At 35.8% G+C, this 27,336-nt stretch overlaps 2 protein-coding genes across 6 annotated transcripts in view; one reads left to right on the plus strand and one right to left on the minus strand.

The window, feature by feature from the left end:
- The window catches only part of ABI2 (abl interactor 2), a 146,783-nt gene that overhangs the window by 115,099 nt on the left and 4,348 nt on the right, over positions 1-27,336 (plus strand). The window lies entirely within an intron of this gene.
- The window catches only part of RAPH1 (Ras association (RalGDS/AF-6) and pleckstrin homology domains 1), an 88,639-nt gene that overhangs the window by 20,919 nt on the left and 40,384 nt on the right, over positions 1-27,336 (minus strand). For 3 of the 5 annotated variants that reach the window (XM_059928509.1, XM_059928506.1, XM_059928508.1), the window contains exons 5-8: positions 4,826-4,903; positions 4,220-4,379; positions 2,061-2,182; positions 794-859 (exon numbers count right to left, since the gene is read on the minus strand). In XM_059928509.1, coding sequence (XP_059784492.1) covers positions 794-859; positions 2,061-2,182; positions 4,220-4,379; positions 4,826-4,903 — 426 coding nt within the window. Of the gene's footprint in view, positions 1-793; positions 860-2,060; positions 2,183-4,219; positions 4,380-4,825; positions 4,904-13,377; positions 13,453-18,599; positions 18,681-27,336 lie in introns of all 5 variants that reach the window. The other 2 variants (XM_059928511.1, XM_059928510.1) reach the window with 1 other exon arrangement.

Below are 27,336 nucleotides of genomic sequence, written 5' to 3' on the forward strand. Positions count from 1 at the left end.
AATTCTGGATTCTAATGTCTATACTTAGATAAAAATTTAATTTAAAAAATCAATCATGTATTTAGTAAAGGAAAAGTAGAAAGCCTCACTAAACTTGAACACATGAAGGTGAATTAATTTCTCTCTCCCCAAAACAAAAAAAAAAAATTAGGAATTATGAAGAGTATTTTTCTTAATTATAGCTAGCATCCCTATGAAAAGCTTAGTGCTGATCTTCATCTTCCTAATAGCCTTGTTGCTAAATAAGAGTTTATTCAGATTTTCAAACATACTAATGTCTTTGACCTTAGTTCTCTAAAATCAGCAAAAGCCAAAAATTCAATTATGTTTGAATTTGTTTTATTACTCTTCAAAATAAAGAGATGTATATATTTTTTAAAAAGAATCATTATGATTTTTAAAATTATTTGAGTTATTTCAGGCCAAGGTTTGAAATATTTTGTAAATAGCTAACTATACTCAAATTTCTCTCTGGGTAAGCAGATAAAACAGTACAATCACATCCTTCATTGACCAGCCTTTTCTCCCACTTATCAGCTACTAAAAGCTCATAACTCCTTTTAGCCCACTAGTATATACTGCTTGGCAAAATAATAAGTTTTACAAGGTTCTTCGGTGTTCTAATGTTCACACAGCTGAACTCTCTCCAACAGGCTATGGAAGAAAATAGGCTTCCCTATTTATGATTGTAATGTTAAATATAGAGCACTGACATTCTGGACTTCAAAAAAGGTGCTTAATATTTGAATATTATAATGTGCAGGAAAAGGGGAAGGAGGGAAGGAAGTCATACCTCCAACAGCACTTCTTTGTTTCTATCTGCCATCTCAGCTGTTTCCTTTTTTCCCAGAAGATAATTCTGGAAAAATGAATAGATGAAAATTAAAGGATAAACCCACTCTACTATTCCCTTGGCACAGGTATGTATACGATTTCTTCTAGAGACACAGAGTGAGGGGAACACCCCTTTGAAAAGCAACCTGGGTCGTGGGACCTTCACGGAAATGCTTAACACCGGCCTCCTCCCTACCTTATCCATGTATCTTGAATTATTCCATAAACTGCCCTCCCCCAAATCCTGAGGTGATATTGCATGCAACAGCTAGCAAATATGTTTTTGTGTATCTAGTGAAAGCTACACTTACAGGACCTTAAAGGTTTACAAATTATTAAGTACAACAAGTAAGGCAAATTACCTTAAAATATGCTGAGTTTAACTGATCCAGATGGAGAAAATTTAATCTAAATCCCAAATTCTCTGAGACTGCCGTGATCTCATTTGCTTGACTCAACTAAAATCTGAATTCTAATTATTAGCCTTATGAAACATTTTTTCACAGTCATCCATAAAAAGATCTGTTGGTATTCCCAAATGTGTATTCTTTACTAAAAATACCCAGTAAAGATGTGTCATGATTAAGCTGCCTGAAGGATAACTATTCAATAACTTTAACACTGCTACTGTTTTTCTCATTACTACTTTTTATAGTGGGGTTGTTTTCTCTCACCTATTGATTTTTATAAAATATTTGGGTATTAGGAAGGATTAACTCAAGTATTATTTTGGAACAAGCAAAGATACTAAATAGATAAAGGTAACATATATTAGAATGTGGAACCATTTATAATCAAGGTTACTGGGTTTTCAAAAAAATAATTTAAAATAAATCAAAGTGTCAACTGGATAAATGACAAAAGTAGAGAAACTTAAATATGCAAGTACTTTCCTTTGAGGGATAAGGAACTCACCAAATAAACAGCTGGGTTCAAAACGGCTCTGAATTAGAGAGAACAGAAACCTGGTAACGCCCTGGAGGTAATCCTGCTTCCCCAAAGGCTCATCCCATCTGGCTCTGCAAAACTGGCAACTTCTTTGAGGCCTGACACCTGGGCCCCAGCAGACTTGCCACCTTGGCAGTAGTGAATGCTCCCATGGGGTTTTGCATCCACAATGCTCCAACTGGGTGGTTACCAATCTTTTAACTCCATTAACTTAGCAGTCAGAGAATTATATAATATGAACATTTAAGAATCCTGACCTCTGTAAGCTATAGTCTCACCTGTGGGTTTTTGAAAAGTGCATATTTTTCTATACGCTCCATAAATATAAGCTTGTTTTGGCTATCTCTTGTCCAATTAAGAAGATTTTCAACCAAGTTTTCATGGTCTTCAAAGATTCTCTCTGTCCCAAAATAAAATATCAGCATTTTGTTACTATTCATCAGAACTGCATAAAAGACAAGAAACCTTGCGAAGTAATTCACAGCAAAACCCTTAACTGACACCCCTGAAAGATTATCTAGTCTTCCCTCTATTTTCAAATAAGGAAACATGCCCTCGTGGTGTTAAGTGACTTCAGCAAGGTCACACAGCTGCTACATGGAAGGATCAGGACTAGAATCTAGGTCTTCTTCAGCCTTTGCCCATCCCACCCTTAAAAAAACCCCAACATGTTAGTTGCATTTCATAAATTCTGGTATTAAGTGCTTCTAACAGCATTCATTTCTTGTCATTCAAAAAATTTCCAAGATGAGTTCTTCTTTCATCTATGAGTTTTGTTTAAATTTAAACAGAGATGTATTTTCTAATTTCCAAATTAGGAATCAAAGAACTTGTCCTATATATTGAACCTATGTTCAAAGAACATATTCTAGAGATAATGATTTTTTGAAATTTCTTGAGAGCTGCTTATAACCTCATACCGGAATCAATTTTTGGAAATACTCCATTTCTGCCTGTAAAGAATGTATATTTTCCTGTTATTAGTGTTCTAAATATATCTATATTCATTTTTGTCTGCTTGATTATACTGATCACTGAAAAGATTCTTAGGTGAAAAGTTTCTACTATGAAGGTAGACTTGTGAATTTCTCCTGGTAGTTCTGTCAACTTTTGCTTTATACATTTTAATGCTATTATTAGATAAAATTTAGAATGATTATATCTTCCTGATGAAGATATATGGTTCTCTTTATCTCTAGTAATGCACTTTGCTTAAAGTTTATTTTGCCTGATAATAACATAGTTAATATTATCTTTCTTTTGGTTAGTGTCTTTCCACATTCCTTTTACTTTGAATCTTTCTGTGTCTTTAGGTAAAAGGTCTTTTGTAAACAGCAAACAGTTGCATTTTGTTCATTCATGCTTTCTAATAATCTCTGTTGTTTAATTGAATGATTTACATTTGTAATAGTTTGTTTCCACCATCTTATTTTGGGCTCTTAGTAGTCCCTTGTTTTCTTTTCTTTTATTCATTCACCAAGTACTGAATGACTACATATTATATTTGAATCACTGTGCCAAATATGATTAAATGATAGTTATGGATCTTTAACTATGGCCATGGAAACATTCTAAAAACTATCATCCAAACATTTTCTGTGTATGGTGACACTACATCTATGAACTCAAACCTTTCTAATTCTCTAAGAATAGTTATAGGGAAGTATTATTAGAATACATGTTTATACATATTAATAAACTTCTAACTTATGGGTTGGTTTTGGGGGTTGTGTATGTGCGTTCTGAGAGAAAAGTGTTAATAATTAAATTTTTATTTCTCTGGAAACTGCTGTGAAATATTTAAAGATATCATAGGTAGTAAGAGCAATGCAAATACATTTTTTAAACAAAATAGCAAGTTGAAATTGATTACTGATTGACTAAAGCCTAATAAAATAATTATTGCGAGGTTTCTGTAATCACACAGTATTACAAAAAGAACACTTTTTAAAAGAGTCAAAGATGATATAAAAAATGAGGGATTTTTAAAGTTAGAAAACACCATACCAAACTACAAAACATAGGAAACTAAGACTTAGTACATCTAGCTAAAAATAAGATGTGCTTTATGTTTCCCCTGAAAGTCAAATGTTGGTATAAAGACTTCAGTACAAACGTGAATAAATGTAACGGTCTTTAGTAAATGTGTTCAATATATTCGGTTCTTATTTGAAGGGAAAAAAATATTTTGTTCCCTTAAAAAAAGAGAACAACTTTGTTCTGGCCATAAAAAAATCTGAAGTGAACTGGAAATGATACTGTACTCAAAGAAATGTCAAAATACTTGGGGGGAAATAAAAACAATGTAAAAAGTCCAGGGTTATATTATAGAAAAAAAATACAGTATAAAGACGCCTCAAGTTGCTTTTATCAACATGAAAACTGTTGAAATTACATAGAAATTAAAAAGTAATTATATAGCAATGATACTACTAACCCATTTGTAACTCAGAGATGGTTTCCACCAGAGACCAGTCTAAACTATAACCGCAGTGAGATTTGTCCATCAGGTTATCCAGCACTTGTCTCACCGTCTGCCTCTCATCCACCATCATTGTTTTAGAACTATCGTCAGACATGTGGACTCTAATCACCAGCTATAACAGGAAAAAAGGAAATTAAATACAAACCAAAAAACAGGCATTCTAGAAATTTCTTCCAATATTGAGTAATGTTCTGAGTAATGTCCTTAGCTAAAATATAAATTAAAACACAAATAATGACTTTATTATGCAAGAAAAATACTCTAAAATTAGGTATTAGATAACCTAACTAAACAAATTTAATGCATTTTTAAAAATTAAAATAACAGGTAAGATTATAATAATAAGACTATTTTGTTTTACCCTTTTAGAATTTAAAACCAGAAAGGTATTTCTTTTATAATGCATTTTATCCACAAAACAATACATGTGAAAAATGTATTAGAAATACCCCTCTATAGCTTGCTATATCTTAGAGCTACGTTACGTAAACAAGGCAATTCTTCATAAATCCGTAAAACAGATACAAATCCCAAACCAAGAAAAAGCCCAAATATCACCTTTTTCACTTGTGCCTCTTTAATTTTCTCTAGGGCAACTCTGATCTTCTCAGCTTTCAATTTTGCTGCCTGTTCTTCCTGTGAACACAAAGCACTTCAGATAAACTAATGCTAAAATAATGAGAATTTTTTGAGAAGTCGTTTTATACTTAAGGATGCTGCTAAAATTGAATTTCAGTAAGAATATAACTTCACACACTTATATAGAGAACATTTTAAAAATAACCGTGTTCACAAAGTGAGAGCAGACATATTATAACGGAACATTTTTTAAGATGCAGACTTGAAGATCTCTTATAATAAGACTAGATTTTCATATTCTAGTGATGTAGTAAATTAATTTAATTTTAATTTAATCCAACAGTTTAATTCTCGACTGTCAATCTGAAGCAGATAAATTTCAGGTTTCAGGATAGGGAAAACATGAGGGTATCTGTGGGTCTGCCAGTGACTCTGAATTTATACCCCCTCCAAAGTACAGGCAATCTTTTGCATAGTAATGTTCTGTCCTGTTACACTGAAAACATATCATCATCATAAAAATAGCAAAAAAACCAGTATCAATTTATCTCTTTGCAGCCATATAAAAATACTTGATAAAAAATGTAGGTATGTTCATATTAATATACAAATACAAATAGAGGAGTCTGCATTAAATTCTTAGGTTTTACTCTGCTTTGGAACAATCACACAATATAATCAATGTCTCATGTCTCTAAATGCAATTTTGTTTTTATTAATTCATGGATAAAAGTTCTTAAAATACTAAATATAATTTTCCAAATATTTAACTTACAGTAATTTCTACTTTATAAAATTTAGATTACAAGTAGTAATAAAATAAAACTATACTTAAAACATTTGCCTATTTTCTCCTAGAACAACACATAGTACTGTAATACTGGTACTTACTTGTACTTTCCAGCAATAGGCCATAGTACACTGTAGCATTAATCTCCAATTGAAAAAGACTCATGTAAGTAAACCTTTGCTTATAATAAAGGATTCCTTTTTAATTCTAAGCTTTTGGTTGCTCTAGCAAATATCTAAAATACCTAAGAAAAACATTAAATGCCATATTATATATTTCTTTACTTAATATGACTTTAAAAAAAAAAAAAAAAAGAGAGAGAAACCTATTTACATCAGCCGAACTTTATCTGCTCTGGATTGTGATTAAAAACCACAATCCATGTGTTATTCTTCGTTAAAAAGCTAAAGTTTCTAGGGCAAAAAAACAAAAACTCAATTCATTTAACAGATTATTCCCTGTTCTCCTAAATTCTGTTGGCTTTCTTATTTTTTAACTGCTTCTCTTTCCATTTCACACTCTAGGCTGACTCCCCTCATTTCAAGCTTAGTATTTACTACTCTGTGGAACAGAGAAGAAAACAGTGGTTAGGAAGGACAGTGGGTCTGTTTGCCAGAAATCTGATCCATTTCAATGAAAGCAGCCAGTGAATTAACATAATAACTAAGGTCTGGAAATACTATCTGTAAACCCAATTAGACACAGAATGAAGAATTGCATTTTAACAATGGAGAGGAGTAAGATAAGACTTGATTCTAAGATATACTCCTTTGATTAAATCATCCTACCTCCGCCTTTATGCAAATAAACAAATTACAGAATTAGAAAATATGTTGACTGTATATTTTAACGTAAGATACATTTTTTTCTTTTTAAAGCAGGCTATAAAATGAGAAAACTAGACTATTGTCATTAAAACTCTCAGTTTCTAGAATTCTGTGTCTTAGAGAAACAAAATCATTATTAAATTACCAAACCCTATGTGTTTCTGATGAGTAGAGCACACTATTCTATACAGGAATTTTAAGTACTAGCATTTTCCAGCGGTTTTTATGAAATCAGTTATTTCATCATATTTTGGAAGAGAAAGAGGGAAGCAGAAGTTTTATGAGTGTTTTCTCAATGGGATAATAATTGTATGTTCTTCATGGCTCATTTGCCACATCCTTATATTGGTATAAATGGCTGCTATAAAGAAGAAAAATTTACCAAGGCATAATTTCGAATTTCACTTCATATTTCTGAAAAGCAAATTTAAATCTCTAAGTCTGAAGAGGAAAAACTGATAGTATCAATGCTTTGTGTATCTGGAACATAAACATGAGCTTCTAAAAGGCCAAATTCTTTTATGATATTATAATTAATCTGCAGAAGTTAAAAAATGTTTAGAAGATTTCCTCAAAGCCAAAAAAAATTTTTAAGAAAAAGAGAATATTCAAGAGAATGAGAGGACAAGCCATAGACTAGGAGAAAATATTTGTAAAATATTTATCAGAATATTATCACATCTGATAAAGGACTATTATCCAAAATATACAAAGAGCTTTTAAAGCTCAACAAGAAAATGAACAACCCAATTTAAAAACTGGGCCAAAAACCTGAACAGAACTCACCAAAGCTTACACAGATGGCAAATAGCCTGTGAAAAGATGCTCATGTCATATGTCACTAGAGAATTGCTATCGTTGTTTTAATTTAAACAACGATATACCACTACACACATATTAGAATGGCCAAAATCCAAAACACTGAAAACGTCAAATGCTGGCGAGGCTGTGGAGCAACAGGAACTCTCAGTCATTGCTGGTGGGGATGCAAAAGGGTGCGGCCACTTTAGGAGACAGTCCGGTGGTTTCTTACAGAACTAAACATGCTCTTACAATATGATCCAGTAATCAAGCTCCTTAATATCTACCGAAATGAGCTGAAAACTTACCTCCACCCAAAAACCTGCACACAGATGCTTATAGCAGCTTTCTCTACAACTGCCAAAACTTGGAAGCAACCAAGATATCCTTCAGTAGACAAATGGATAAACTGTACTACATCCAGACCATGGAATATTATTCAGTGCTAAAAAAAAAAATGAGCTATCAAGCCATGAAAAGACATGGAGGAAACTTAAATGCATATGACTAAGTGAAAGAAGCCAACCTGAAAAGGCTACATATTGTATGATTCCAACTATATGACATTCTGAAAAAGTAAAACCATGGAGACAGTAAAAAGATTAATGGTTGTCACAGGTTAGGGAGAGGGAGGGATGAACAGGTGGAGTACAGAGGATTTTTGTGGGAGTGAAACTACTCTGTATGATACTATAATGATAGCTACACATCATTACCCATTGGTCCAAAGCCATAGAATGTACAACATCAAGAGTGAACCCTAATGTAAACTATGGACTCTGGGTGATAATAATGGTCAACACTTGTTCATCGATTATAACAAACGTGCCACTCTGGTGGGGGATGTTGATATGGGGGAAGCTATGTACGTGTGAGGGCAAGCGGTATATTGGAAACCTCTGTACCTCCTTCTCAATTTTATTGTGAAGCTAACACTGCTCTTAAAAAATAGTCTATTCAAAAATGGAATATAAAAATTTAAATACAGCATTCTGATATTGGTTATAAATACCAAAACAGTATTTTCATACTCCCATTTTATTATGATATTATTTACCAAATACAATAGAATACAACCATTGCTATCTTTCGAAGCACTGACATAAAAAGTCATTCACTTGTAAGATTAATTTAAACTCCCAGATCAGTTTCTGCTCCACAGGCTAAAAAGTTGACACATAGGAAGAAAGGATTAAAGAAACAAGAGAAACAACCAATTAACATACATTAAACCAATTAGATTTCCTAGCCATCAATAAAAACCATTTTTATGTAGAGCAGCCAGGTGGGCCTATTTTAACATCCAAACTCAGCTATTCTTCCATTCGCTCAAAATACTACTCTTAATAAATACATAAATTGGTCAAATTTGAATTTAAGAACTGTGCGCTTAATTTCAACCTCGGCAAATTTTAGTTTATTCTTCTCCAGTTTATTAGCAAGGATAATCAATCCCTGCTAGAAGCTTTTTGAAGAAACAATTGATCAAAATACCTCTAACTATTAGAGTTTGAATGTCACTGGAGCAAAACTGGAAATAAAAATATTTGTATCAAATTGCAAGATTCATAGTTTTATACTTCCCACGGGTAATAAGCTCTTCCTCAGAAAGTTGGCTTGTATCTACTATATTTAAGCTAGAATTATATCTTTTAACCATAACAACCATAGAAAGGAAGAAATTGTTTTAAGCTCAGAGTGCTGTGCAATACAGGAAAGGTCAATAAATCTTTGCTGATGTGTTTAGATTATATACTTAGAAGACATCTAATAGTTTACTTATTTAGGCAATGCAAATCTCTGTTCAACGTCTGCAGGCCAAGTTTAATACAAAGAACAAAGCTTTATTCATCCCATGTTCTCTTCTGTTTGTTAAAGTTGACAAACTCAGGTCTTAAGTTTTCTGCCCCTTATCTTTGGGCTATTCCTTTGTTCACACTGTTTGTCTCACAACCATCCTAAACATAAGTAAAAGATACCTCACACATACAACAACTTAACTTTCTCTCCTACCTCTACCCTTAAAAGGGCAAGAGACAACCTATTTTTCCACCTGAAAAACTCCTGTGTGGCTATCAATAACCATCAAATGCCAAGCCTCCTCAAATTTACATAAAGGACAAAAACTCCGTTAAGATCTTATGATTAAATGAAAGCCAATGCCGTGGTTACAAAGTGTTACAGCATTCTCTTCAGCGTAAAAATTAGAATACTTAGAGAAAGAGTTACAGTTGCAAAGAACTGGCTAGTGAATTCCTTCAAGTAAGAAATTATTAAGGCTTTGTGGGTTCAGAACCAATGGGACTGAAATTAAGGAGCTGAAGAGTAGTTAGCAGTTTCTTTGAGGTCAAGTTTGTTTCACAGATTACAATAAAGTTGTGTAAATTAAAATGATTCAAAGAAAACTTGGATTGATGAACAGTTTAATGCCCACAAAATGTTCTATTCTATAAAACTGCTTAGAGACAAAATAATAATAGTAACAACTAGTCTACTTCCCCCTGAAGAAATCACGAAACAGATTCTTTCACTAAGAAGAGAACTAATATTAACTGAATACCTACTTGCCACACACTACAAGGCATGTTATCTCATTTAATTCTCAATAATGCAGGGGCTAACGTTATTATTATTATGTCCACTGCACTAATTAAGGCCCAGAAAGACTTATCTTTCAGAGATCATACAGGCAGTTACCAAGTGAATAACTACTTGCTCTTTCTACCATGTCACAGTCCCTTTTGTCCTTAAGGATTATAGCATATACTTTGGGGATAACAGTAAATAAAAACTGCTTATCAAAAATAAAAGACTTTCAGTAATATAAAAGCACTTTTACAACTTCTCTGAAGCAAAGAAAAGGGTGGTTAACAGTACAGCAGTCCTTGAAACCTTGATGGTCACTAGAGGACCATTCTTTTACATGACAGCTGTTTGTCGAGACTGTGCAGGCTTGGGCTTGAGTGCAGGGGATACAGAGTTCCTGCTCTCATGGAGCTTACCTTTCACGAGAGACAAGAAAGAAATAGGTACGGGATAAGTCAGTTAGTGGTCAGTTCTATGAAAAAAAATAAAATAAAGCAGGTTAAGGGAGTAAAGAGTGAAAAAAATGCATTATTATTTCAGGAGGTCAGGGAAAGCCTTTCAAATGGTACCCAGAGACTTAAGGGCATCAGATCAGCAATGTGTCTTTTGCCCACTGCTCCCATTTATGGCAAAATAGTCCTGTGCTGGCACTAATGCTGCTCCTAGAAGAAATAGGTTGGCATTGTTTTTGCAGAGGCTCCTGGCTCAGAACTGTATATGGGGTAGTTATTTCATTAACAGTGATATAATGACAACTGGATTGGTGATGGAAACAAACAAACAAAGCATTCTTTTTGCATTCTTGGCCTAAGCAGTGTTACTGTGTTCATTTTACTGTGTTCTAACTACCGAGTGTTACAAAGTCCTAGTTTGGAAAAGTGCAGGTCAGAGGTGAGTCAGTAACTGGGACACCATGCTTTTGGGTAAGGGGAACCAGACTGCCACACAGGTGGTATGAAAGAGGTATAAACTCAACTCAGCTTCAAAACAGCCATGTGCTCTGGTAGAGGGCACTGACATCGAGAGGTCCCTGTGGCTCTGGTTATCTAGGAATTTCTGCCCCCTCGTCCTTGACTCCAACCCCCACTCCACCCTAAATGTTTAGGTTCTATGCTACTGAGTCACCTTCCTGATCAAATGTCTTGTTGTATAAAAGCAGGGCAGTATATAGAGGTAGCTAGAGTCAGATGTTGGCCACATACACCAGTAATGCCACCACTTGGATCTGAGTAGCGATGGCTCTGACGCTGCAGTGAGTATCAACATCTCTTGGGCAAAGGGAGATGAGAAGTTACTGCCTGCATTTGTTCCAAACTTGCAAACACCTACTATCCCTGTGATAGGAACTCTGTTCTGTTCACTGCCATAGCTCAAGGGTTGTAAACAGTGTCTGGCACGTAATAGGTATTCAGTAAATATTTATTGAATGAAGTTATTCTCTTCAATAGATTCTCACTGCATTTAGGGGATAAAAAAAAAAAAAAAACTCCTTAGTGTGCCTTGAATGATCTGATTCCTGTCTACCTCTCCAAACCTAAATCAAGATACTCATTTTTTCATTCAACTACTTAACTACTGTGGCTCCAGCAACATAATGTTTCTTCAGCTTCTCAAACATGCCAAACTTTTTTCTCCCTGGACCTCTCTACTTGGAACATTTCCCTTCACCCTCAAGCTGGCTTCTTTTCATCCTTCAAGCTTTACATTAAATGTCACCCCTTATAAGGGCCTTTGCTGATGTTACCATCTAAAGGAAATGTAGCCCTAATCCTTCCCCCCAGTATTCTCTATTACTTACCTTGTTTCCTTCATAGCACTTAACATGATTTAGAGTTTGTTTACATGCTTGCTTGTAAACATTTTTTATCTATATTCCTAAACAGACTGTGAGCTGCTGAGGGCAGGGAAGATGTCCACTTTATATAAAATTATTGTATATCCCGGCACCTAACGCAGTACATGACTAAACAAATATTTGTTGAATAAACAGGCAATGGAAATGGTAGTATGTTACACTTCATCTGAGAGCAGTATACAAAATGCACTGGAGGAGGGACAGGCAAAAATAGAGACAAGAGTCGTGGCTCTAATAAAAAATACGAGGCTGCTTTAGGGTGGTAGCAATGGGAATGAAATGGATGGGTGAACTCAACCAATCCTACAGATTATGACAAGCTTATTAGAGCTTTGAGATAATAAGTGAGAAGAAGAAAGGCACCAGATGCCTCAAACCTGGGTAACTGGGAGAGTGGCAGCATTGTGAACAGAAACAGAGGCGTCAAAAGAAGAAAAGAGATATAAATGGTGAGGCCCCAGGGAGAGTGTGGTTAAGGAAGCTGAAGACCTGCAGAACTGGAGGTGCTGGTCCTCTTCCAGGAAATGTCTGACAGTGACCTCTCAGGAAGAGAGACCTGATCTATAACAGAGATCCTAGTTGAAGCTATGAGAGTGGATTCCAGAGAGAAGGAAGAGCTAAGAAAAAGGGAAGAATTTTGCTATGGTTATAAAGTACACGGCTACCATGTGCTTAAGATTTCTAAATTTCCCTCATCTTTAAGCTGCTTCTACCCTATTCCTAGATCTCCTTTAAGGAGAGAAACTCAAACAAAAGAAAGGGTTTTATTGCTGATTCTTGAGTCTTCTCTTTGAGCTGTTATTCATGGAGATTTTAATTTTAGCTTTACCATCTTCTTTCACAAGTTTATAAAGTTAAGAAGAAATAATTTTTTAAAGAAAACCTCTGATACAATAATAAAAACTTAGAGACATAAACCATAATTACTTTGTATATTCTTCAGAAACTATCTATAACCAAGTCTGACATGCTTGAATTTAACATTATTTAAATAAAATAACAAAATAAAAACATAACTTGTGAAGAGGTAGAAAGCTATTCAGCTTTCCTATTCTGTTCTTCCTGAGTTAATGATGACAGTGGCTAAGTGATTTTAAATTGTTGTAAAATGCCAGCCCAATGAACATCCAGCTGGACTGATTCAAACCTTTCTGAGGGCAGAGAACTGAGAAATTTAAATTGCAGCCTTCTCTTCCAATTTGATTAAACTAATGTAAAGTAAGATTCTGCTTATATAAATAAATGTTTAATTAAATGAGGCATTGATAATATAAACAAAAATTAAAAAACAAAGTTTGCTAAAGTACCTCACAGCATGGATGACCATTAGAAGTTAAGTTAAAATTAAGCAATGATTTTTAGACTTCAAAATGAAATACAATGTTAAACTAGAAAAAGTGCAACACACTTGGGCAGGCTGTCAGGTATTTATGAAAGTTAAAAACTAGTGAAAAATTACTGAAAATATTTTCTACTCTCAGTATTTTCTGATAGTTATTAAGATCAGTAAATAATTACCTTCAGTAAGAGAAAAAAATACCTCTATTAAGAGCAAAGGTACAAAAATAAGAAAGCACAACCTGAGAAATCTGAGAGCACAGTCAAAAACAGAAATTACATTCTACCTATAAGGCAATAAATATTTACATGCAGGTGGAAGAAGTAGTATCACCTTGGTCAGCAAATGAGAAGGTTTTCCTGCAATGTTTCTCAGAAGAAGGGAGGTTTCCCTGTCCAGATAGGAGTGCTTGTGCAGAAAAAGAGAGAGAAACAAACAAACAAAAAAGGCAATAGAAGTCAGTGGAGGTTTTATGTGATTAAAATATAACGTTGACAAAGCAAGAATGATTCTCTACCATTAATTTCATATTTTACCTAAACTCAGTGAAATATGACCAAATTAAAAAAAAGAAAAAGAAAAGGAGGGGGAGGGAAAGACACCACCTTTGCCAGTAGGCATGCCCTAGCCCACTCCTGGCTGACCACCCAGCTCTGGGAAAATGGATCACACCCTGCAAAGATCACAGAGCAATTTGTCTTTTAGGGCTGTGCTTGTGAGTGCTGTGTACACAGCACAAATAAACAGGTGTCAAAGACGAATGACTATCCCTATTCCTTCCTCAGTTTTAAAACTTCTCCAAGTATTTCTGACCAAATCAATGATAGCCACACCAAGAGGAAAAATGTCCATAAATATTTTGCCTAATGGTATCACTTGTTTTCAGTAAAATTTTATTAATTCACTCATTATATCAGTATTACTAGTACTGTGTTGCCCAAGTAAAGGACTTGTATAGCAAATGAATGATATAAACAAAATATTATGAAGTGTTTCCCCTTAAATTGGTTAAATTAATTCAATTAGTATATTTTCATAAAAATGATTTGTGAATAACATAGTCCCTAACTGACCTCTTCCCCCTTAAAACCTTTTTAGTAACACATTGTAAGTTATGCTTTTGCAATTGTATTTATTAAACTCATATAGTATAAATTGCAGCTGTTTTGATATATGTATAATTCAGACTTGCTTACCCCTAAATAATTCTAAGTTAGTATTTATTTTTTAATGTTATGTAGTTACTAACCACCATTTAAAACAATGCATGGCACAGCTGAGTGGAGTTACAGAAAGTATTCTATAATATTATATTTTATAAATCTAAATATATATCAAGTTATTCTTGAGAAACAAATTTTTTGGAGAGAAATACTAGAACAGCACCTACTCTCATAAAGTCCATTGTCACTGATAACAAGATACACTACTTCAAAATTAAAACACTGTTACAGAAAATAATATTAACTTAATCTTTGCTCATATCTACACTACGTTGAGTTGGGTTTGCTATATTGTATGTCACTGCCTGTATTTTTTTTTTTTTAGCTTTTAGTTCAAGATGAACCTTACAGGCATACCTGCCCCTTTCACCCACTGCTGGGGGGGAAAAAAACAAAAACCAAAACAAACAAACAAAAAAACCCCTAAGATTTAAAACAAAAACTGGACATTTTCATCAATATTAGCACTAAAAGGTCAAACAATAATAAGAAGAGAGAAAATTATCTCTAGGTCCTCATTTACCTAGATGGTATAATCACCCTGAAGGTAAAGATTAGTTGGCTCACCTATAAAAACGCCAGGTAAGCAGAAATTTCTGAAAATTCAATTTAATTTGAGGTTAGCAATCAGCTAAGACCAGGAAGAAAACTGAGAAGGAAAATTAAAAAGAGCAACTATAACTTTCATTGCTCTTATTCCCATTCATTTTTTGTTATTCATATATAATGGGAAAAACGTATTCTTACGTAATTCTGTAGAACACATAGAAAATAATTTCTTGAAAACCTAGTCCTATTCATCTTACTCATAAAAGTTACTTTCTCAGATAAAGATCCCCCAAATGAGTAGAATATCTATATTCAGATAATTATTTTTCAAATTAAAAAAAAAGTCTGCTTGAGGCCATCGAAACAAACTGTTCTTTGGTAAATATAATTCTAGACATTAAATTCAAGTTTAAACTTAAAAAAAAAGATCTTACAAAATTCACTCAATCAGTCTTCAAACTCAAATCACCTCAAGACTTCAAATCACTAAAAAAATCTATATCTGATCAGTAAGAAACAATATTATCTAACTGTATTTGTTTAAAGACCCAGAAGTAGAAGTTACTGATTTTAAAATACTGAAAGGTTTAAATACCTTAAAATAAAAAGAGGATAATCATTATGGTTGGTGACCCCCCAAAACGCCACATCTAAAAAAATGAGACTACAAGCAGTAGCTGAACAAGATCATAAAGCCCTTTGTGTTCGGGACAGTCTCTCAGCCGTGCACTGCTCAACCACTAGCCAGGGCTCCACGTTCCCTCTAAGCTACAGCTATTTGTAGTAGAAAAAAAACGAAAATCTAGAAACCAGAAGCAGCTAGCACCTTCCCTTCAATAAATGCCTTATCTACCTTCCCCTACTGGCGCCCGTCACGCATTGCTCTAGAATTGCTCAGGAGGGCGGTGCGGGCGGCCCAGAACTGGTTACTGGAGAAAGATGCGAGAGGGATGAGGAGAGTGGTGTGCAGGTGGAGGACTGAGAAAAGGGAAAAGACACAGTGTTCTGGGCACACTGTTAAATCAGCCTCAGTCTTGGTACACGTTGCTGGTAACAAAAATGCACATAGCTTCATTTAAATAGTGCCTGCCTTCTTATATTTTCTTTCATTTACCACTAACAACACAAAGTCAGTAGCCTATTTTTAATCCATTTCACTGGTGTATTAGCCCATTTTCTCTCTCTCGTCTATTTCCCTCCTTTTTTCATTTATTCACTATTTATTCAATGTTGAACCTGGAACCATGCCAGGCACTAGAGATGCAAAGGCACTCTCTGCTCTCACAGAGTTTAGAGTCTAATAGGGAGATAACTGGCAACTATAATACAGTATGTTAAGTGGTATAGGAGCAAGTTAGAGGTAGAGACAGTGTCTAAACCCAAATTAGGGGCTCAGCAAAGTAATTCTGAAAAAGCCTAGAGTCCTGGAGGATGAGTAGGAGGCAGCTGTGGGTGGGGTGGAGGGTAGAGACAGAGCAAAGGGAGATTTCAGTGGTTCTCAACTTGGGTGGTGCTTCCCTCAAGGAGGCATTTCATAAAAAGTTGGGGATATTTTGAGCTGTCACAATGAGGAGAAGGGGGCATTACTGGTATTTATGAGGAGGGAAGTCAGAAATGCTAGATGCCCTGCAAGCACGGAACAATGTCATATAATAACAAGTCCCACATCACACATGAATTTTTAATGTCCTTATTATAGATGGGAATTCCTGTTGACAACAATCTGAGTTTAGAACTCAGTAACTCCATTTTACACATAAGAACAAAGTATTTCTATATAATTTTGATATTCAGTGACTCTTTCAGGAATGCTATTTACCATGTAAAACAAACTGAGGGAAGCCTGCACTTAATTCCCGTTCAACATTTACCAAGAATTATTCATTATGTTGGAAAATCATTTCACCAATGGAGACCCAGCTTGAAGTAAGATTTGCCAATACGAGAACTGGTAGTATCAGTGTGCACTCTGTCACATGCAAATAAATGACAGGAGAGAGTTGATAGTCCTTTTAACAGAATTAAGAACCAGATACTGTTAAATTAATGAAAAGACATGAAAGGCAGGAATTTCACTGAGTTTCATTAACACAGATTATTTTAAAATATTTCAATTACTCTGTCTTTCAGAATTATTTAAAATATAGCACAATAAGAAATCTGTAATGTAAAAAGTCAAATGTAAAAATCATTTTATCACTACCTCATCCCACACTACAAGGCAGGGAATAATTTTGTCACTACAATTATAAATAAGCATCATCTTATTTGCAAGAAATTTGTACTTCACCATTTTCTTTTCTTTGGCAATCTATAAATTGTGTCAGCACATTATCCCTACTTCATTTAAGGTTATTTCCCTTTTTAAAATTACCATATACAGGAACGTTTTGTCTGCTATTATGTGCCATAACATGTTTTAATTCTGGGTCCACCCATATTTCTGCTTTGTTTTTCCTGTAAAAATGACTTCTGATCTCACTTTTCTTAAATCCAAAGTTCTTAATTATAAGTAGGTATAGGATTTGACTATTTCATTGTATCTTTTAATACAGTTTTTAAGTGGCCAATAATTTAAAACCTGAAATAGATACATTATAATATAAATTATTTTTGGCTATTTCTCCTTCATACTAGGTGTTAGGGCATTAAATTCACTAAAAAAACACACAAAAAACAGGTATGTAGGTAAGTTATATTATCTATGAATTTCATTTGGGATAGTAAAAGTAGTGTTATAAATTATTTGTTATAAAATAGGGGTATTGGGACTGAAAGGACTGAGAACTGCTGCCTAGGCGGAAGAGACAAGTAGATGACAATGCAAATATTACAGTACGAGTGGCTGATGCTTAAGAATGTAGGGGAGGGGCCAAAGGTAAGGTTGGAGAAGTGTTTTTCACTAAGCAGGATATAACCCATTAGTGGGTTGTGGAATCAATTCACTGGGTTACTACCAGTATTTTTAAAGGATAGGAAGGAAGGAAGGGAGGGAGGGAGGAAGGGAAGGAGGGGAGAAGGGAAGGTCAGAGGGAATCTGATTCAACGGGGTGGGGGGTCAGGGATTTTTTTTTTTTTTTTTAATGCTTCATAGATGACTCTGAAGCAGCACTGTCTAATGGAAATATAATATGAACTACAAATGTAATTTAAAGTTTTCTAGTAACCACTTTTTTAAAACAGTAAAAAGAAAATGATGAAATAAATATTAGCATCTTTTATTTTACATTCTTTTTTTCATACTAAGTCATCAAAATCCAGGATGTGTTTTTATCTTTATAGCACATCTCAGCTTGGATTACCACGTGAAGTGCTTCATAGCCTCACGTGGCTAGTGGCTACCGTATGGAGCAGCGCGGCGCTGAAGCAGCCAGGGTTGTCAACCACGGACCAGAGGATACATTTTTGAAGAAATGAGGTTTTCTGTTAAGCATCAGTGCAGAAGAGTCATTACACTTGATATCCCCATTCTGAAGAACAGCTAAATTTAGTAATATCTTGAGAAATTTACAGAAGCCCTTAGCTTAAGAATAAAAAAGGTTCTGATATAAAATTTCTCTATACCAGATATACAACCACCAACATAATCTTACCATGAGTTTTAATATTCAATGGTACTGTATCATACAGTTGCTCATTTGTTTCTGCTTATTTATTGAGCTTTGTTTGTGTTCAAAAAATTGAGATATATGACAAGGTTTCACCATCAGGAGTTCTAGAGAATGCATTCCTCTTTGCTGATAAAATTTAAGTAGTCCCAATGGACATGGTTACAGAACTTACAGGTGTCAGCTCAGCCTGTTCTTCTGTGAAGTCAATGTGACGCTTGGCCTGCTTGCTGGGACATCTCAGAGAAATAGCATGCTGTGAAAATGCAGAAAGGAAGAAAATGACAGGTAAAGGAGGTGGAAAAGGGCAGTTCTCATTATCATGCAGGAAGAGAAAAAGATCACTGAAATGAATCATTGAAACAAAATAGTAATGAAAAGTTGCATGCACCTCATTATACCGTGCAAAAATAGAAAAGGTAAGAACCAGATGATCCTAACCCTTGATAATTTAAGGATAACCTCACTCTCCTTCTGGACAGTAGAGCTCTATTGGAGAACTACACAGAAACAGTGTGCCCACTACCAATTCATACTGAACCTCAACTGGGCCTTAACTGTTCTTTGGCAGTACTCTTAATCTTTTCTCCTCTCTCTAAGTCATTCCCTCTAAGCTTGTTCTTAGAGGGAACAAGTAGTTTCCAAGTTCTTCAACTTCCTGGTTTCATCCTTCAACCTCTTCCTATGACCTCACTTCCTTCCATTTCTAAGAAAATTGCATCTATCATGAGGATCTTCATCCCTAAAATGTATCCTATAACTACACCCATATTCTCATCCTTCTCTCCACTTCTATATGAGTAAATACCCTTTTTTCCCCTCCAAAGCTAACCATGTCCTAGATCCCACTCATTCCCCTTCTAATATCTCAGTCTCTGATACTCAACTGGTCTAGCTTATTGGGGCTGAGAAGGACAGAAAAATATTCAATTCTTCTGGGTACCCTCCTCTTGTTAAACTATTATTTTTTACTTTCATTATTTTTTACTTTTGAATTCAGCTACAGTGTACCTCTTGCACTTATCCCTTAATTCCCTGCAGTCTAGCATCCACCTTTCTTCTCCAAAGTCTTCATCCTTTGAGTTGTAATGCATTCTGTAATTCATTCTCAAAGTCATCAATGACCTTTTAACCAAGGTTTCTGTCTTTCCTATCACAGTGCTTTCCTCACTGTACTAAAATTGCTTCTTTGGTTGTCTGTATTGACACCCCTCTCCTCAGACAATAAATTATAATCTCCTAAGGACGTTGTGTATTATGTTCACAGTTTTATCCCTTACAGCCCGACACAGTGTCTAGGTGCTCCAATATTTATGGAATGTATGAATAACTATTACTTCTTGGCCTTCATGCCACTTGCTTGGCCAGATCAAGACTGTTTTTGCTTTCCTCTCTATACATTTTCTCAGTCAACATATCCTATAGCACTGTGTCAATCACTGCATCAATGGGAGGCCTATCAAATCTATAATGTCATTATCCTCATTTTTAGGAAATAAAGACTTAAGTATTAAGGGCTAAAAAGGCATGATAAATGCAACCAACTCTCAAATGGTTCAGGAAAAAAATGTATATACATAAAAAATAATAAAGTGTGGCAAAACGTTAAAAATTAGTGAACATGAGTAAAGAGTTTCATGAGTTCTTTGTACTATTCTTTCAAATTTTTGTAAATTTGACATTATTTCAAAATAAAAAGTTTAAAAAATATATATTCTCTCTAGGCTCAATCTCACACAAGCTCCCATCATATTTCTAAACACTTATTGGTTAGTTAAAAAAAAAAAAATCACAATCCAAGGTGTTCAACAAGAGATGGCTGCCGATATGCCATGTTAAACAGTATGATGGAACATTATATTGTTAAAATTCAACATATCCTTACCAAAAATGAATATACATATGGGAAGTAACAAAGACAATAGAAAACAGTACATATACAAACAAAGATTAAATGTTGTTACCTTAATGAAGATGAAAAGGGATTATGGAATGATAGAAATCATTTATTTAATGTTAAATAGGTTCCATTTCCATAAAATATTTAAATACTACAAAAAACTTATCTTCCCAAATCTAATTTTTATCTTTTCTTCATCACTACTTTCATAAATCTAAAAGCTGTGCTCAAAACACATAAGAGGAGTGAATGTGAAGGTCAATTCTGCACACAAATTTTGCTCCATACCTTCTCAGTTTCAAAAACTTTCATTTGTTATAAAGCTATCACGTTCTCTATCAATCTCTCAAAAACTCTCCACAAATCTCTGCAAAGTAAGTTATGGATCACTACTTTCTTGAACTGAATCTGTAACGTGTTAAAAGTACCATTTATGAGCCAGAATCTTGTGGGGGGAGGATGTATAGAGAAGCATTGATCTGAACACAGGAGCCCAACCATAATCAAGAAATGACCTTCTACCAAAGCCATGGCTACAAAATAAAACACTTCGTTTTGGTAGCTCGCACCTTAGATAACAACTGGAAGAAAGTGGAGGTTTGTGAACACACATTAATGCTTCAATAAAACGTTAATCATCTCTTACTGGTATGTGTATGTGCTCTTCGCAAATATTAAAAATAAATATAGCGTGATGGTTAAGAATCCAGACCCTGCAGCCGGAGGGCCTGCTTTCAAGCCCCAGCTCAGTCGTTTCCCGGCAACGTGACTCTGGGCTTATTATTTAACCTGTTTCCTCATGTGTAAAATGGTGTAATGACAGCATTTATCTCCAAAAGTTGCTATAAACATTAATAAGTAATAATTACATTACTATTATATCAAAAGTGGGAAACCACCAGCCATCACCTGACTTTTATTTAAGCCTCAATTCATTTAGATTAGAGCTAGCTTATAGCTGTTAAATTTTAACAATATATTCAGGAATATACTAAAACACCACAAGATGGGGATGTTACTGCATAAATCTCTTTGCCTTTTTTCTTCTGCCCATGTAGTTCTGTCTCTAGGTCTGGATCCGAGAAGCACTGGCCAGTCTAGCCTTGTCTTGATCCTCCTTCAATTCTGTGATGAGGCAGCAAGGCATTGCTGTAGGAGCTCTATAACCAGACTGTCTGGGTTCAAACCCTTGGGAAAGTTATTTAGTCACTCTGCCTTAGTTCCTTTCATTGTAAAATAGAGGTAATGGTACCTATTCCACTAGGCACTGTACAGATTCAGTGTGTTAAGCATGTAAAGCACAATGCCCAACACAGAATAAGTACTCAATATAGTAGCTCATATTATTTTCTCTTTTTCCCCCTCTTCCATTTATTCCTCTCCTAGATATGTAACTGGCCATTATATAGCCAGTATAAGGTCCTTTACCAGCTTTACCCAACACAAAACAAAACGGAAAAGAAAAACAAAACAGACCTAAAACCGAATAAAGATGCGTTTTCACTTCCTCAAGGAAACACTGCACATATTTCTAAGAAACCCACACGATAAGGATCAGGGCATATATGCCAGTGTTGACTGGGTGGCGTGTCTGAAAAGTGTTTATGAGTGATGACCAGGCTTTTCCCCTGGCTTTCACCAATCTTCAGTTCTTCTTTCATCTGATACCTATTCCTTCTACTAATCTCACTAGGCCAGTGAAATCTAGAATTAAACACCAAGTTGGTGCATGTGAATAAATTTCACTGAGATGTAGCAACACAGCCACTAGACTTTTAGGCGAAATGTAGCTGTGATAATTAATAACCCCAATCTTTTAGATATGTAGGCCTCTTAAAGTTTCAGAAAGCCCTGTGCTCCCACCTGGTTAATACTTCAGAGCAAAAGGTTGTTTTCTAAGAATAATTTGGGACTTCAATGCCAATGCTACCTGATATTACAACACAATTGCTGTTTTCTTTCCAATACCTCAAAATTTCTGCACACATTAATTCCTGAAATAGTTTGCGAAAGTGAAAGAAGTAAAGGAATTGCACTGAAGCTATGATATGCTGTGTTGCATATCACAAGTTATAATGGTGTATCCATGAAATATTTCATTGAAAAAACCCTATATACATAAGGAAAGAATATATAACACTGAAAAGTTTTAGTAGCTCAGATATTTAGGAAATTTTTCCTATCAAAATATAATACAATCATCAAATATTCTTAAAGATTCAGCAAAACTTTTTGAATCTACCATAAACTTCAGTAAAAGCTTCCAAAAGCATTTTCATTTTAAAAACACATTTTTGTGTATAAAATTCCAAATTCAGAGGAATCATTAGTTTAAATCCCACCAGAAAATAAACATACAGGTATATTTTAGCACTAACCTTTTATCAGTAGACCCTACTTTATATAAAATTTATAACATGAAATTACTATTTAAATTTGAAAACTGCTGTCTTATTAAAAATTATTGTTTTATCAGTTAATGTGAATAAAAGTACCAGCAAGTCAGCTGCAACATTTATTTCACATAGCTTTAGACATAAAGAGCCCTAATTTACTTCAACTACAATGAATTCTAATTTTAAAAACTTAGCAAATGAACATTACTGATGGATTTCATAAGAATACTAACTAAAATTATTCTGTAATTCATTTTTATGTTTATCCCTGGAAAATATTTTTATGCTTAAAGCACTCTTTAACACTCAGGGAATAATCATTTTTGATAATCAGCTTCACTTTATTTTTAAGATACTGATAAAAGTTGGGAGGCAAATGTTGTAGTTTTGGAATTCAAATATAGACTTCCCAGTTATTTGACCTACTTAATCTCTTCTTTGGAATAATGCCCGTACCAAAGGGATAGCGGAAGGCTTAAATGAAATAAACATGTGAAGTGCCTGGAAGCACAGTATTTCAACAAAAGTCAAGAAACAGAAAGGAGGGGAAAAAGACATACTCTCCCTGATGTGAAATTGTACTGTGCCTATCCCTGCTGGCTTCAGAGAGCAAGGAGGCAGAAAGATAAGCCACAGAATTACTTATTTTTGAATGGGCAGTTTGAATACCCACATCCCCAAGACAAAATAGCACCAATCTCAAATTGATTTTTCCAACTGATATTTGTATCACCAAACTTCAGTGCAAGTAAGTATTCTGTCCTAGGTTTCTTAAAACAGGTATAATTACTTCCTGTAAAGAACTTAGTGGTGTCTAAAAAAATAGTTTCACTATCAGAATTTTTACACGTTACTTCACTCATGGCACTCCGTCCACCATCTTGAAAGAAAATAATTGCTGATAATTTTAGACTGGAAGACATCTAGACAAAGATGGATTGAACGTGTGCATATATTTAAATGCTCATTCAAATATCTGACTGCTTCTTACGAGCCAAATAATGTTCTAGGTGCTAAAGACACAACAGGAATCAAAGAAATTTTTCAAAAAATTCCTCTCCTCCTGGAGCTCACATTCAAGTGGGAGAAGACAGATGAGCAAAATAAAAGAAGTAAAGGACTTCCCTGGTGGCACAGTAGTTAAGAATCCGCCTGCCAATGCAGGGGGCACGTGTTCAAGCCCTGGTCTGGGAAGATCCCACATGCCGCAGAACAACTAAGCCCGTGCGCCACAACTACTGAGCCTGTGCTCTAGAACCCACAAGCCACAACTACTCAGCCCGCGTGCCACAACTACTGAAGCCCGTGCCCCTAGAGCCCGTGCTCCACAGCAAGAGAAGCCAGCGCAGTGAGAAGCCCGCGCACCACAATGAAGAGTAGCCCCTGCTCGCCGCAACTAGAGGAAGCCCGCACGCAGCAACGAAGACCCAATGCAGCCAAACATACATACATACATACACACACATAAATAACTAAATTTATTTTTTTAAAAGTAAAATATATAGTATTTTAAATGGTGATAAAATAAAGAGAAATATAGAGCAGAAAAGGGAGATAAAAAGTATCACAGGGCAGAGGAAGAGGAGTTCAATTTTAAAATAGGGTGATCACAGAAGGCCTCACTGGGAAAGTGACATTTGAGCAAATCCCTAAAGGCAGTAAAGGGGTACTGTCACAGGGAAGGGCATCCAGGGAGGGGGACAAGAGAAAAGGCTCTGAGGCAAGCTCTGACTTCTGGCAATGAACAACTGGGAGGCAGTATGGCTGACAGAGTAAGGGAGGGAGGAAGGAAAGGAATACAGGAACAGGCAACAGGAAAGCAGATCTGGTAAGGCCCTGCAGGCCACTGCAGGGATTTTGGTTTTATACTGAGTAAGATACAAAGCCTTTGGGTTTGAGAGGAGGAGGGGCAAGATCTGACTTACCTTTAATAGGACCACTCTGGCTGCCATGTGGATAACAGACTGTTAAGGGAACGGTGAACACAGAAGACTAATCAGGAGGCTATTGCAAAAATCTATATCAAGACAGTGTTGGCTTGGTGGCAGTGAAGGTGGTGAGAAGTGATCAAATTCTGGATATAATCTGAAGTTAAGGCAACAGAACTGGCCGCTGGATTGGAAGCAGGGTGGGGAAAAAAAAAGAGAAGGAGATAAAGACTCCAAGGGTTTTGCTTGATGAACTGGAAGGACAGAATAGCCATTAACTGAGACGGAGGAGACTGCAGGAGGAATAAGTTCAGGAGAAAAAAATCAGGGCTTCAGTTTTAGACCAGTTAAATCTGAGTTACCTATTAGATAACCAAATAGAGATGTTGATTAGAAATAGGAATGCATGAGCCTGGAGTTCAGGGGAGAGGCGCCGGCTAAAGAAACCTGTATTCCCTTGAATCTAAGATGATTTAATGCTGGTATTTCTTGATCTTTATCAGAAACTGTCAACAGACAGCTTCACACAACACAGTGTAATTGCCATCTTGCTGACAGTGAGTGACCGATGCCACCTGATTTAGACCATGGCTCCTCAATCTTGGCACTATTTTGGGTCAGATAACTTGTCTGCTGTGGAGGCTGTCCTGTGCATTGCAGGATTTTAGCAGCACCCCTGGCCCCTACCCACCAGATGCCAGGAGCACCCTTCTGTCACTGACAACCAAAAACGTCTCCAGACATTGCTGAACGTCCTCTGGGGGACATAACAGCTCCCAGTTGAGAACCATTGTTTTTAGAGGGACTAAGATGTAGGGGGGAAAATGTGCCTTAAATAAATGATAGGGTATTAAAATTTGGGAGTTGTCAGTGTGTAAGACCACAAAAGGAGTAGATACAGACAGAAAGGTAGTCTGAGGACTGCACCTTGGGGCACTCCAAGGTCAAGAGACAGTAGACATGAAAAGGAGACTGTGAATGGCCAATGAGGTAGCTCTAATCCCTCCCCAAATCTCACTAAAACAAAGATAAAGGGTTTGGTTGTTGCTGCTGTTTTAAAAACAAACTCATAAGAAGACATGACAAAAATTTGGAAGCTAGAAAGCATATGGCTGAGTGGTTAAAAAAAAAAACTCAGCAGGCCCAAGGAAAGCTGAATGCTAAGCCAGCACTGGAGAAAAGCAGAGGAGCGCCCCAATTTACACTCTGTAACCTCAAATGACTCCAGAAACAGCAGAAGTGAAGGTGGGACCAGTTGAAAGCATATTTAAAAAAGCAGTTAATTCCCAGATTTCCTCCTCTCCTGCCACCAGCAGCAGTCTCAGGTTCAGACTGATATTCATTCATAGCACCCCAAAGACCACAGCTTGGCACCAGGTTCATTTAGTTCTGCAGAAAGACAAAGACAAAGACAGCATGCTAGCATGCGGCATGCCACCTTCAGAAGGGATTTATACAGCCCACCAGGGGCCTTTTTTGGACCCACCACTGTAAGAGAAAGAGATCATGTAAGTACAGAAATCACCCTGGCTTAGGGAAACTTCATGCTCCACAGGAACCAGGAGCATATTTTAACAGCCAATGAGTGTAGGTTCCAGGGCCCCTGGAGGGATATGTTCATGCTCACTTACAAGAGTCACACACTGCACAACAGGAGTCAAGCTCAGTGTCTTTTCACAGGCTTCTATAGTTCACTCACAGTCTTCCTGATCCATATGCACTCACCAATCAGCATCAATTTACAATAAACAATATTACCTGGATACGTTATATATTCATTCATCAAGTTTCTAGTAAAAGAATGCCAGGAGAAGGAAAATCCAAGGTCACTTCCCATGAAAAAAAGGGCTCAGACCTGCTATTATTCACCCTTTCTACTTACACAGTGATTCTCAAATGGGGGCAATTTTGCCTCACAGGGAACGCGCAGCAATGTCTGGAGACATTTCTAGTTGTCATAACTGGAGGGAGGTATGTAGTCCTGGCACCTAGTGGGTAGATGCCAGGGGTGCTGCTAAACATCCTACAATGCACAGGACAGCTCCCACACAAAGGATTATCCAGCCCAGATGTCAACAGCCCTGACCTAAAGGGAGTAAATGGAAGGTTGTGTTGAGGACCACTCCACATGCCATGCCTTCTTTCCCAAACGAGTGCTAAAGCACTGGCAGCCAAGCATATGCCCTCCATGCAGGGGATTGGAAGAATCTTCTCTGGAGAAGCTCACCCACCTGAGAGAAAAGACCTAAGAAGGATACTAGAATAAAGACTACAAAAGACAGAGAAGAATTTTAAGAAGATGAAATTTATAGAACGCCAATTTTGTTCAAACCAAGTAAGAGATTTAATCAACTGGGAGAAAGTTTGGAGTAGAAATAGTGATAAACATACAAAAAGCTATTTTGAAATCTAAAGACAATTCTTAATTCCAGGAAAAGCAAAAGGTAATGTCCCCAAAAGGAAATGTAACAGAAGTATATACAGTTTAGCAGTAAATTGCATGTATACAGTCATGATAATATAAACACTGAATAGCTACCCAACCAAAATATATTGGAAGGATGGGGGAACGGGAGGGGAGAAAAGAGGGGAACTGTCTAAGGAGCAGTATATCCTCATTTCCAAAGTGAGAAGACAGTAGGTAATACATACAACTGAAAAAAATAATCAAGAAATAGTGATATACTT

This window comes from Balaenoptera ricei, chromosome 7 (assembly GCF_028023285.1).
Source record: "Balaenoptera ricei isolate mBalRic1 chromosome 7, mBalRic1.hap2, whole genome shotgun sequence".
Taxonomy (NCBI): Eukaryota; Metazoa; Chordata; class Mammalia; order Artiodactyla; family Balaenopteridae; genus Balaenoptera; species Balaenoptera ricei.